Source organism: Oxyura jamaicensis, chromosome 1 (genome assembly GCF_011077185.1).
Source record: "Oxyura jamaicensis isolate SHBP4307 breed ruddy duck chromosome 1, BPBGC_Ojam_1.0, whole genome shotgun sequence".
In the NCBI taxonomy this organism is placed as follows: Eukaryota; Metazoa; Chordata; class Aves; order Anseriformes; family Anatidae; genus Oxyura; species Oxyura jamaicensis.
This window is the reverse complement of record NC_048893.1, coordinates 173,097,163-173,110,973: the sequence shown is the minus strand read 5'-3', so window position 1 is coordinate 173,110,973 and position 13,811 is coordinate 173,097,163. Positions and strand designations below refer to the sequence as shown.

At 37.5% G+C, this 13,811-nt stretch overlaps 1 protein-coding gene across 1 annotated transcript in view; it reads left to right on the top strand.

The window, feature by feature from the left end:
• VWA8 (von Willebrand factor A domain containing 8) overlaps positions 1–13,811 on the top strand; it is a 187,576-nt gene that overhangs the window by 103,527 nt on the left and 70,238 nt on the right. Inside the window, exon 26 of the mRNA XM_035322136.1 lies at positions 5,004–5,155. Coding sequence (XP_035178027.1) covers positions 5,004–5,155 — 152 coding nt within the window. The remainder of the gene's footprint in view (positions 1–5,003; positions 5,156–13,811) is intronic.

Sequence of the window (13,811 nt, the reverse complement as noted above, 5' to 3'; positions counted from 1 at the left end):
TTCCTTCCTTCCTTCCTTCCTTCCTTCCTTCCTTCCTTCCTTCCTTCCTTCCTTCCATCCATCCATCCATCCATCCATCCATCCATCCATCCATCTACTGTCTCCAGATAATCTGAAGTTGCAGTGTCTTCTGTTGCCAACTGATGCTGAAACATACAGACAATTCTTTTTTTCCTTGGAGTGTGAACAGCATGCAGTTGACCGGAAGAGCAGTACTGCTGATTGTCTTAAGGGCAATTCCTCCCTGCTTCCATCTCCTTCACTTACATAGATCAGTGTGGTCACTTCAAACTGGGCATTGGGCACAGATCATTGGGGAAGTTTCCTGTCTGCTGGTTTTTACCTCTTTCAAGGTCAAGTTTAAATATCCAAATAAGTCTCCAGCATGCAGCTTTGGTTCCTTCTGAAGCATTTGTTTTCAAGATCCCAGCCTCTTTGAAAGGATGCAACATTTTGTTTACTGTAACTTGTTTTTCAGTCTGAATAATAAAAAGGCTGGGAGTAGCCAAACATAAACAATGAATATAAACATAATGGTTATTCCAAAGTAAGAAGCTTTTAGGTCTTCAGGTAGAGAAGAGAGAGGAAGGAGGGAAATGAGTCAATGAAATTGCTGGTCCTTAGGAAGGAAGGAGGGAAGTTAGTCATGATGTTAAACAGTTTCCCTTGCAGCAGTTCCACAGCCCCACTCTCTGTTTACTATTGTGTTGATTCCTTTCACATAATGTTAGTGTTTTCTGCATCTGCAAAAAAGAGCTGGATGTTTCAGAGAAAAAATTGCTGTTGATTATTGTTATCTGAGAGAGCATCTTAGCATTAGGGTTAGCCAATTAAGAGAGTATTCTGATTAACACCAACATGTAATTATTATGCTAATCTCTCCATTCTGATTAATTGTGGTCTTCAACATACAGGATTGTGTCTACGGTGTAGTTACAAGGGCATCCTCCCATAATGATTACGCAAATAGGGAACCCATACCAAATTAGTTGCAGCTTAGATGTTGCATTCAGAGTTAAGTTGCTTCTGTATTAACTTTTTCTTAAGAATAGGGTGGGGTTTTTTAGATACCAAACTAATTTGAAGACCTGTAACTGCAGGCATAGAGAAGATGGTCTTCTGCAGCTGCCTTATTGTTGCATCTATTTCTTCCTGCTGATTGTGTAGAGAATTTGGGTCTTGCAGCTCTACGTAGCACCCAGTCTTAATATACTTTTTTTGCCTCTCTCACCTGTAATTGTCAGGTTGTGTCAGATGTCAGAAGTTAATAGTGGCTAATAGTGGCTTACAGGCAAACCCAGAAGCTCTGCGTTTACTCAAATGCTGCCCTTGACTGCTGGTGTTGTACCTTCTGGCCCTGAAGCCTACTAATCATCTGGTTTTTAGGCCTCTCCAGTAAGCGTTTGTACTAAGATAGTATGTGCTTACTATCTTTTTTTTAACTCATCTGATCTAAATGGAAACTAGGCTTATCAAATCAATTTTTATCCTTTTCTTTCATTGCTGCCCTACACACACACCAATAACCTTTTATCCTTTTGGCCAACCACAGAGAATCTCAGTTACCAGTTTTCAAAGATAATGAGGTTTCTGCTGATTTAATCAGAATCAGTAGCTATATGACAGTGAGGAACAGACTGAAATTAGTGTCCCCTCCCTGTGAATGAAAAGGCAGGGAATAGTTGCTTGGCAGTAGCTGATGCCCAATGAACACGTGAGCACTGATTAATCAATTAACATGGATGTCGCTCAGGATGAGCCATAGATGTGTTCCTTCTTGCCCCACTGACAGGACAAATGAGGAGACGGGGAAAGCTGGTAGCATCCAGTGAAAAGGTATTGGGGTGCAGGAAGAAGTCAAGGGCATGGACGAATTAGTAGGGGGAGATCTGTTGGTGGCATGGGAGCAGGATGGGCCTTTAGGGTGGTGCTGGCAGCAGGGGTATCTGAAGTCACTAGAATACATGCAGCGGTGAATGGTAATGGAAACACAAGGTAGGGATCTAAAAACATAATAATCTGAACTCATTGTGGTCTACATAGCAGGCAGGTTGTTGCTTTCTTTTCATAGAAACATTAGGGTTGGAAAAGACCTCCAAGATCACCTGGTCCAACCATCCCCCTACCACCAATGTCACCCACTAAACCATGTCCCTAAACACCAGGTCCAACCTTTCCTTGAACACCCTCAGGGGCAGTGACTCCACCACCTCCCTGGGCAACCCATCCCAATCCCTAACCACTCCTTCAAAGCATAATGGTAGAAGTACTGTAGAACTTAACATATATAGAATAAAATAATATTCCCTGTTTGTAGCAGCAAGCTACTTTTTTCTTGTCAACTTTTAGGTAGACTATAGCAATACCGGCAGTCATGGCAAGTTAGATCTGTAAAAATAGGATTTTTCAGCTAGTCAAATTCTGTCGTAATTTTGTATCAAAAGCATAAAATTAAAAAATATATATATTAAAAAGTTAGACACAAAAACTGTTTTACTTATTGTTTTGAGAAATCGCCAAGTATCTAAACCGTGAAAATACTGTAAGGGACATACAGAGGTTTTACTTGTAAGGGAAAGAATCAATGAGTAAGAACCAGACAGACTGATGAGATGTCAATATTTTCTCCAGTAATCTGGTTTTAAAAATCAATAGAAACCAAATGTTTTCTTTAAATGTTCAACTCAAATGTTCAAATTTTTTTTCTAAGTGAAATGTTATTGCCTTTCTTTGGTAATCAGTTATCCAGGCAGTTATTAAAAAGGGGTTGAGTTTGTTCTGATTGAAACAGGAGAGTTGCAATTTTTTAATAACTGAAGTGGAGGGCCTTTTGACAAGTGCTTGTGTTCAGAACAGGTTTCTTTGGCAGCAGCAATCAGTTGTACCTGAGGAAATAAATTTTATATTATGTCCTACTGTTACAATAGGCACAGAAGTGTTGGTGCAATACATTGAGGAGGTATTGATGTCAGAAGTTACACAGTGATTCAGAGAAATACAGAAACAGTTGGAGACTACTAGTGAAAACCAGGTAGTATTTGAGGCACTTCCACATGGTTTCATCAGTATCTAGTGCAGGGCAGGTAAAAGAGGAGGTTATGAGTAAACAAGGTAGCTTGGTGCAAGCTTCTTGGTTGTACTTTGCAGTGAGAAAGAGCGAGCACAGAAACTGTGCTATTCGTTGTAATAAATGTCCTAAAATAATTCTGTAAGGAAAAGTTTTGGCTATACAGAATATGCACAGTTGTGAACATGTTTTCTACTTATCAAAAAGAAGATACTTGAAAACATCTGAGATGGGGTTCTGCACACTGAGTATTAAGTAGTTTTACATGGTTTTAATTTTAAATGTCTGATGTACATTTTTATAAGCTGATAGGCTTTTTTGTACAATGATGTTTACCTGGACTTCAACATCAAGCTTACATTACAGAATATACTGCTTTCACTACTATCATTGTAAAAACCTTTTTAAGTTACATAAAGTAAAGATACATTTCTCTGACACATATTAAATAATTTTTTCAAGGCTTTTTTTTTGTACCAGCCATTACTCGCTGATAGGAAAAAAACAGTTAAGACTTCATAAAATGCTTCTTCACATATTTATGTTCCACACACTAACTGTGGTATATTGAGATGGGGGGATCCAGGTCCTTATTTTAAATACCTAGTATTGGAATGAAAGGCATATGAAGAAAAAGTGAGAAGCTGAAAATAAAGACTTACGCCCCCCACCCGACACCAAAAAACAAAGCAGCTAGGTGGTAAAGTTTTAGGATCTATAGTAATTTGAGTGGTTTTTTTTGGTTGGTTGGTTGGATTTTAATTATTTTTATTTGATTGACTTCATTTACATTTTACAAGAGTAAGATGATGGTTCTCAGATCTTTTTTTAAAGAATGTGGAAATGGTAAATGAAACCTAAATTGTAGACAATACGTATTCTGTTTAAATTACCTAAGTGTGCCTTTAAAAAAAAGTTTCTTTAAGCCTCAAATTATGTCAGCATGCTTTAGGGCCTACATTTACTGGAATCTACCTTAATTTAAAGGAGGTATGTGTGCGCTTTAAGAGTTTCAGGGCAAATCAAAAGACAGTGGGAGTTACTAAGCACTTGGTAACAGTTTGAAGTGCTGGGCCTGCTTTTCACACTTACAGCATCTTTGGAAAGTCCAAAAACTCCTATCTTCTTTTCAGCTTATTCCTACTACATGAGTTTAGTTGGCTTTCTTACGGGCATCCAGGTCTTGGTGGGAAATGAGAGTCAGGAAGGTACTTTCTTCCTGCAGAGCAGCGATAATGAAAAGGTCTGCAGCACAATTCTGAAATCTGGAGGAGCAAACAAGAGCAACAGTTAGCACTTTCTTTGTTGGAAATACTAATTAAAGTTTGATAAACCTTTTTTCTTTATGTATATGGCACATGACAGGTAGTATTTTTCACCAGTTTAAAAAAAAAAAAAAAAAAAAAAACTGCCTCTTAAGTGGATTTCTGTTTCCATTAAAGCCCATCACGACCTAAACCCTTATGTAGTGAGCAAGCAATGTACCTTCTGTTTTTCTATATTCAACATTAAGAAACAGAATTCTTAACAGAATTGTATAGTTGAGTACATGAATATAAGTATTTGTGTCAGACCTTCCCACTTAGCGGAAAGTAGTTCCAAATTTTAAAAATACATTATGTATTTTATTATATAGTTCAGTGATAATGCCACCTTGTTACATGTATAACAGAATTGATTCTACAAAACATGAATGAATGTGATTATTTAACTAATTGTCTCCTATTTGTTTATTCAGTTTTAGTGTCAATGACTTCATTCTGACTTGAAGTAATGCACCTTCTTTATTCCAGATTTTTTTTTCAATTTACTTGAGCATTTGTCTAAGTTGAGCAAAGTTTCTGTTAGAACTATTAACTTTTAAAAGTGATTTGTTTCCTGTAGCTTAACAGAGGTATTCGGTAAAATAAATCTGGGGACTTTTGTTTCTTAACAGAAATTCCCAAATGAAGGACTGGCAAATGTTGTTCGAAATGTATTTGACTTCGACTCCTACAACAATGAAATGCGTGAAATTTTAATCAGCACTTTGCACAAATATGGGATACCTATTGGAGCAAAACCGACCAATGTACTGCTGGCCAAGGAGTAAGAGTAAAATAAGATCTATTTTAAGAAGACATGTCTCTCATGATCACTTTTTATAGTGCATTATCTTGCTGCTAACTGATTTTAAAACAACCTGGAATACTTGAAGTCAATTCTCCTCTGGTTCAACTTATATTCCTACAACAATTTAAATTACTTTATGATAGAGTATTTGCTTATTACTAATATTTAATCTTTACTTAATGTCCATGCACATATTGATAGTTTGTATGATAAACAGATATATATTAATAAAGGGAAATACTTGTTTCTTCCTCTGTGTTTTTAATTTAATTGCAACACATTTCTGTCCTGTTACTTACCACCTAAATCAATATCAAAATAAATAAATTGTCATCAGCATTAGTGGGATTTTGTCTTTGATACTCACAAAAGGCTCTACAAAAATACTTCTGTAGAATAGAGCAGTGTATGTAATTAAGCATATAAACTAAGAATCATTTTAGTATGTGTCTGTGTATCACTATTATTCTTTAATTACATTGATAATTGACATGTTATACCATATACTTTTCAGAGGTTAGAATCAAAATAGCTATTTTTAGTAATAAATTGTGAAATGAAAACAGATTTAACTCATTCTTCTTACAGTTCACAGTCAGGTTTAAGTCGGTCATATTGAAAAGCAGTTAGAGAACTTACTGTCACTTGAACTCTAATATAATTTGTTTATGGAGAAACAAATATTTCCCTTTTATGAAGAAAGATTTATGGATTTATGGTAAATTGAGTTTTCCATGGGACATACTACTTTTATATTTGCTAAGGAGGCGCTGATTCTTAGGACATGATGTCTTGATGCTAGGTGTCTGTGTAGGTTTCTTCTACCAGTGCACTGCTGTTATCCTATCTAACATCCTACATATAACTATTAAATTAAACTGGCAGTGTAATGACTGTGGTGTACCTTTTCGTTCTGATGACAGAAGAATTACATGCCTAGAGAACTGATGGTTGAACAACTACAGTGTCTATCAAACTGACAGTACACACTTGAAATTCTTTCCATAGTTTTTTTGCTAAAAGTCACTGGGTAATTTCTGTTTCAAATAATTATATTTGTCATAGTTTTTGAGAAATTTGCACTTTATATAATTTTTAGAAGTACTAGGTGTGGGTTTACATGGGTGGTACAGAGAGAATTCTCTAGCAAGGAGGAAATCAGAGGCTTACGAAACAAGAGAGAGACTGCTGTTACTGGGGACTGTTAAGTCCAGAAGTGAGAAGGTAGAAGAATCTGATCGTCTTGAATTAGGGATAATCACCCGATCGTTTTGGATCTGTCACTGAGGTTTTTATGTGACAGGTTACACGAAGGGTAACAGAAGTATGAGAACCCCACAACAAACTCATCAAAAACTCTTTCAGTGACAACCATGGGCACATACTGTGTACACTGAAGGCCAATATTAGGGAGAAACTACAAGACCAGTTCTCAAGCAGTTGATAAAAGCAAGTCTTTTTCTAGATCTCACTGTGCAAGACAGGGCCTCGGCTGACACCTGACTCTTGTGATCCTGAGATCTTGGTCTCAGTATCTCACTTACATACCCCACAGCTGGAATTTCAGATTACCCTGCTTCTCTCTGCCAAAATAACGTTGCTGTTGGTTGTGAGATAAAACCCTGTGGAGCTTTTGAGCCACAGGTGGATCACCTTGAATTATAGACACATCTTGAATGGTTTAGGTATGGCTGATTCTGCCTTTGGGTAAAAGAACATTGTGGTAATGCCTCCAGATCTGTTCCAGCCCAAATTGCATGATCCTGTGATGTACACATGGAGGTACTTGGATATAGTATTTGGACCACTGCAGAAAAGGGACTTTCCCAAGCTGGTACATGTTCAGAACTAGAGTACAGGTGTCTTTTATATTATTTTACAGGGTTTGGGGAGTAGGATAACGATGCTAATCTAGTCCAGCTCGCTTCCTTCATAAAAGGTGCAAGTTAATCTAAAACCATATTGTCTGATTTTTCCCTTGATCTGTGTCAAAACTTTCAGAGACGGAGTTCTGTAAACTCCCTAAGCAAGTCAGCCTTCTTCCTAAATATCCTTACTCCTAGAAAGTCATCTCAAGGCTAAACACACCTATTTCTCTCAGTCTTCCCGTTTTTAATGCCTCTGGTAATTTTTCTTTTTCTTTTATGCTTTCTTTATTCCCACATGCACTTGGTTCATGTCTTTAAACATGGTGTGTGAAAATGAGCAGGTTACTTTCTGCTGGAGCTGAGTGGAGTAGTAAGAGAATATAGAATCCAGGGATGTATTTCATGCAGCAGTTCATTTTAAAAATTCCAATGTTTGCATTTCTTGCAACTTTTAACTCAGGTCTGTTTTTTAAATGCTAACCTCTGGGTCCTTTCTGCAGAACCCTGCACTCACCCCTTATCTTTTTTTGTGATCGATCTTCTTCATACTGAGACTTTTCTTAATATATTACATTTAATGTAAAATTAAGTAACAGGTTTTGCAATACAAAAGCATTTCCAGAGATCCTAGGACATGAAAAATCATTATTGCAAAATCACAATTATTCCAGAGGAAGTTTAGATTGGATATTTGGAAGAATTTCTTCATGGAGTGGTTGGTCAAGCATTGGAATGGGCTGCCCAGGGAAGTGGTGGAGTCCTCATCCCTGGAGTTATTTAAGAGATATCTGAGTGTAGCACTAGAGGACGTGTTTTAGTAATGTGTCTCAGTAGGTCAAGTTGATGATTGAACATCGTGATCTTGAAGGTGTTTTCCAACCTAGATGATTGTATGACTATACTGAAGTACTGACTATTATGCAGGGACTCTGTGGCATGTCTGTGGTGGTTTTACCGTGCTAGGCAGTTGAACACCACAACCGCTCTCTCACTCCCCCTCCTCAGATGAGGAGGGGAAGAAGTGAAGGAAAGAACAACTCACAGGTTGAGATAAGGATGATTTAATTAAAGAGAAAATATATATATATATATTATTAAGGAAATATTATTAATTAAACAATTCAACTAAAGGGAAAAAAAAAAAAGGGAAAGGGGAAGAGGGAGGGGGAAAGGGAATAACTAAACAAAACAAGTAAAGGCTGTGTGGAAGTGCAGAGGAAAGAAATTACTCTCTACTTCCCACAAATGAGCGATGCTTGACCATGTCCTTGAAGCAGGGCCTCAACGCACGTAGCCGGTGTTCGGGAGGACAGACGTTTTCGCAACGAGAGCCCACCCCTCCCCTCTTCTTCCTTTTTCCACCTTTTATTGCTGAGTGTCACATCATATGGTATGGAATATCCCTTTGGTTGGTTTAGCTCAGCTGCCCTGCTGATGTTTCTTTCTCACTTTTTGCCCACCCCCTAGGAGGGTCAGAGAGAGTCCTGATGCTGTGCCAGCACTTCTCAGCAGCAGACACAACACTGGTGTGATATCACTGCTGTTCTAGCTACAAGTGCAGAGCGCAGCACTGTATGGGCTGCTGCAGGGAAAGTTAACATCCCAGCCAGACCCAGTACAATGTCTTAAAGTTTCTATTGGATCCAACAATTTGTGAGTCCTTCTTTTGTTTTAATACATTCTAGAGAAGTCTGTCATCTATTAATGGAGAAAAAATATTAGAGAAATTACAATTATTTAAATTGCTGCTGAAACATAATTGCGTTAAGTGTAGGAACAAAACCACGAGACACATGAGCAACACACTGCAGTGCAGAGTCTCAAGAGAAGGAACTTTGATGGTTGTATTCAACTGAAATTTCAGGGGAAATTTAACAGAGAGTAACAGTGACCCTTATGGGAATTTTAGCTTAGGCTCTGGAATTAACATACTTAATCTTGGGAGGAATTTGAGGTGGTGTCTAATTACCATTTAGGAAAGAGTTCTTGCAGTAGTTATTTTTTCAAGAGAGAAATAAATTTGTAAATGCTAATTCATTTGTTTCCTAAATTGGTATTTTATATTAGACCTTTTCTCTTTGACTTCATGTGTTCTCAGGAGATTTGTGAAGCAATTGTCAAGCTGAACTAATTGATATCCCTTTAGAAAAATTCTACATCTGTTCAGAGATACAGAAATAAAATGTTAACCTCCTGGTATCTTTTATTTCAGATCCTGATTCAGTATTCAGCTCATTCTTCTGTAGCATATTTGTTGTGTGGAACTTTCTCCTATTCTACTATTAGACAGATAGGATTCTGCTTAATTCCTGAGACTTAATGAGATGGCAAAACAGAATACAGAGTTAAACTTTAAAAGCCTGTTTTTTATCAGAATGTTTTTTCTACTGTTTTTCAAGCAAAATAATGCTTTAGTTTTTTTCCCACCTAATCCTTTGGGCTTTTTTGTTTCCTTGAGGTTGTGTTTATTAAATAGGATGGCCATTCTTCAAAACACTGACATGTGCAATATTGTCAGCTAGGAAGTTGTGATATTGTCTGTATCTCCTGGTATTACCTATTGAGTGGTTGCTTTTTTATCACAATGATGAATAAAGCAGATGGCTTGTCTACCATGCTTTGCCAGCACATAATGGCTAAAACAGATAACTCGTTGTTGTAATTCATTATCTTTCTTTATGTACACTTTGTTTTCCCATTAGCATCTGTTATGCCACATTTGTCTGAACTCATGTTGATCTGCCATTTTGTTGTGTGGTTCAGACTGTTGGCAGTTCGTAGGTAAAAGATCATTCAGCTCTAATTCTGGTGGTTATCCGTAAGGAAATGCCCATTCCTTTTTTCTTTTTTTTTTCCCCCTCCTTTCACTACTCACTTCTAGGTGCTTGCTAGAACTTGAATATTCATTTTGTATGAACTGGATCATTTATATGTAATACACATATGTAAATTTTAATGGCTTTGCTGTTCTCTTGAGTCCAGTCCTTTCAGGTAGCATGTAGTTAAATGTTGGATCTGGCTCATATTATATGTGTCTCTTTTCCATCCTTGTGCACTTGTGTGTGTGTGTGTGTGTTTGCACTTGACTGTAAAGGAACAGGTAGCCTAACATGAATATTTTCTGAATATCTACTGCTTATATTCTAATCAAAAAGTATTTTCATTAAGTACAGAGATCTGGATAGTAAAGAAAGTTCTTATTTCCAACTGTATCTTATTTAAGTTGAATTTTAAAAAAAAAAAGGGGGGGGGGGGATAAATGTCTGTTCAGCTAGACTGAACAGAGACTTTTGTTTAAGTCCTTGAATACTACATTCTGTTCCAGCATTAAGCTAGTTTACAAGATCAAGCATTAAACAGTTCTGTTACCTGTCAAAGTTCACATCTGTAATAGTAGGATAGCTGACTGTAGAGAACATCTGTTCAGTGAAACTTTGTTCTTACCATGTTCTTAGCTGTTTTCCAGTGTTTTCTCAGAAACTTAAATGGATACATTCATAAAGCAAGATCTATTGACTTTTTGAATGCTTTTTTTTTCAATTAGCCTAAAATGAGTGCATTTTCTAAATTAAAAAGTGAAAAATATGTATACTGCTGGTGTCACTCCAAGAAGTTTTCCAGCATCAGAAGTTGCTAGAAAATAATCTTGTAACAAATTGTCTTCCCTTAGACTGCTGTGTGTGAAGGAAATCAGGCTAAATAATAGAGGTAGAATTGCCACATCAAGTGTAAGTCCTGTGCCTGTCGTCGTTTCTGAGCAAATGTTCTTACATAACCATTTCATCGACAGCAGTGATCATAAGGAAAATGGTGTAAAACTAGGAGCAAATAAATTTATTTCAATTTTTTTCTTAACATGCAGACTCTGACACATCCATAAGGAAAGAAGTGATTAGGAATAGTTCAGTAGAACTTGCTTGTAAGTCTTGGCTTCCTTACAAGATTACTGTAGCCTGTCATGTGTTTTTTCTCTTCTATAAGCCCTTTCCAGCTTTTGAGGAAAGCATGGATCAGGGTACATTACAGCTGGAGATAGCCATTGAGTTTCAGTACAGTTCTTACCCACCCACTGCACTTTCCTACACCCATTGGATCTCTTTGTTTCTCAAATTTTAGCCACTGGTGGCATTTCCACAGTATTCTGTCTGCCCTTTATGTAAGCAGTGTTTGGTTCGTTTAATTCATTTGAAATACTGCAGAGTGTCAGAACTGCCTTGTGAAGCTTTTTACTAGCACTGTCACTTCAAGTTATTTTCAAAACTTGGTTGTTGTTACCTCTAAGTCCTGGGAAAAGTCTCTGTACTTCACTGTGTATCATATATATTCAGTAGAGGAAAACTTTAAGAGGTGTACATGTCTCCAGTGTGGTCACTTTGTTCTGGTCCTTCTGTACCCACAGCCTCTCCTGAAAGTCATTCAGGAGGTAGACTGTTTATAAGACCTTTAATGCCACCAGCTTCTTCTATACTCTGTCTTTCTTAGATCAGGTTTCTGTGCAGTGAAATGGACTAAAAAATAACTGTCAGGTCCTACTTCTCTTGACAAAGGAACTCTGCATTAAGAATTGTGTTCTTTGTTTTATTCTTAAACTCTGATCTGCCTTTCCCTCCTCTTTGCTGTTCGTGATGGCTTAGTCTGCTGCCCTAGAGAAACTAAATTTTTCAGGAGCAGGGAGGAGAACAAAACCTCAAGGATCTGGGAGAAAGGAGAAATTAGTTTTCCTAAGGGAAGAGAGGAACTATCAACAAAGCAAATCTCCAGAAAGCTCAAACAGAGTGGAAATGTTTTGTTTCTTTGGGAATGCGATCTGTAATTCTGTTGCTATATAAAGCAGGGTATTCAGTTAGAGCTGGTTATTAACACATGTTTTGTTTTAAAATTTAGTAAGTACTCGTGATTATTAGTGAACCCAGTTATTTCTAGGATGTTGTCCATGGCAGTAATGTGTAAGGAATTAAAAACTAAATCTAAATCCTTGTGGAAGCTGATGTACCATTGAGCTAACAGGAAACAATTATTGCTGATTACAGGCATATCAGAGATTATCCTACTCATAGTAATGATTACCAAAAAAAAAAAAATCTCTAGTTTCTTTTTGCACACAAGACAGTTTTGGCTCAAGATATAACCAAAGTTTTGCCAATAAATGATTTTGAAACTCAAATGGATGCTTGAAGTAAAATTCCGGTTCATGGATAAACTGATTTATCTTCTGACTGGACTGCTTGCCCTTTTTCAGACTGCATGAATGCATTTATCTAAGAATTGTCTATATGTGGAAACCGTGCATCCTGAACGTTTTTTCCTAATGATCTTAAATATTTTAAAGTAAAATATACTGTATTTGCATTTCTTTTGCGTCTGGCTTTTTTTTTTTTTTTCTAATTTGGGAAGAATCAGGCAAGGTATAAAAGTGCAAACTGGAGCGAGGAAGAATAAATATTCTGATTCTTTGACTGAGGAAAATAATGACTAAGAGAATGGCTCAGGTTCAAAGAGACCTTAAAGATCACCCAGTTCCACCCCCCTGCCATGGGCAGGGACACCTCCCACCAGACCAGGTTGCCCAAAGCCCCATCCAGCCTGGCCTTGAACACCTCCAGGGATGGGGCATCCACAGCTTCTCTGGGCAACCTGAGACAGTGTTTCGGCCACTCTCCAAGTAAAGAATCTCTTCATAATATCTAATCTAAATATCCCCTCTTGTAGTTTAAAACCATCCCCCTTTGTCCTATCATATCTGCCCAAGTAAAAGTCACTCTCCATCTCTTTTATAAGCCCTCTTTAAGTACTGAAAGGCCACAATGAGGTCTCCCCGGAGCCTTCTCTTCTTCAGGCTGGACATCTCTCTCAGCCTTTTTTCATAGGAGAGGTACTCCAGCCCTTTTACCATCTTGGTGGAATGTATTTCATTCACTTTCCTCATTATGTGCCCCAGTGGTGTATTGCTGGCAGCTGGATGTTTGTCTAAGATCTGTAGCATCCAAACCACTTTCTATTTCCAAATAATAAAATGTGTCTTTGGCTATCTGACTGCCTTGGCATATGGTCCAAATGCAGAATGGGGATGGAGACTGACTCCCTGTGAGTACTGGCTTCTCCATGTTGCTTGAGGTTTGGTGTCAATATTCCAGTAAGAAATGTTAATGCATCTTTCCTGCGTGAGTTGGAAAGATTAGAGGATATTAGTGTTCATTCCCTGACATTTTCTCTTAAGTTCTCAATGAAAAAAAAATACTAAATATTGCCAAGATTCCTATGTAGTCCAACTGCGGATTTTTGACTGGAGATAACTTCTTATTCCGAAAAGAGCATCAAGAAGAATAGAAACAAACCTCTGGTATCCAGAGGGGCCAGGTTGGTTTGTGGGGAGAGGAGAAAAAAATATAACAGTAGGAAAACATCATGAAACAGGACAGAAGAAGCTGAACACAGGCTTTTAACAAACAGTCTTAAGAGAACTTCCTTAAAATAGACTTTGCAGATATTTATAGAAACAGGGAGAGGGAATGTCTTCTGTTCTCTTGCCAAGTCCTGGAGCTGTACAGTAATGTGCGACTGCTTGTCATGCAGAATGCAGTTTTGATAGGAGGTCTCTTTAGGAGCAATGAATCCTAAATAAAAGAAACCAAAAGGATGAGTTCATTAGCTTGAATGTATTTGTGCCAATCAACACAGTCAAACAGCCTTTAGTGGTTGCAAATCACTGGAGAGAGAACAGAGGGGAAAAACAGCCTTATTTGCTGTCAAGCTACTTTGTTATA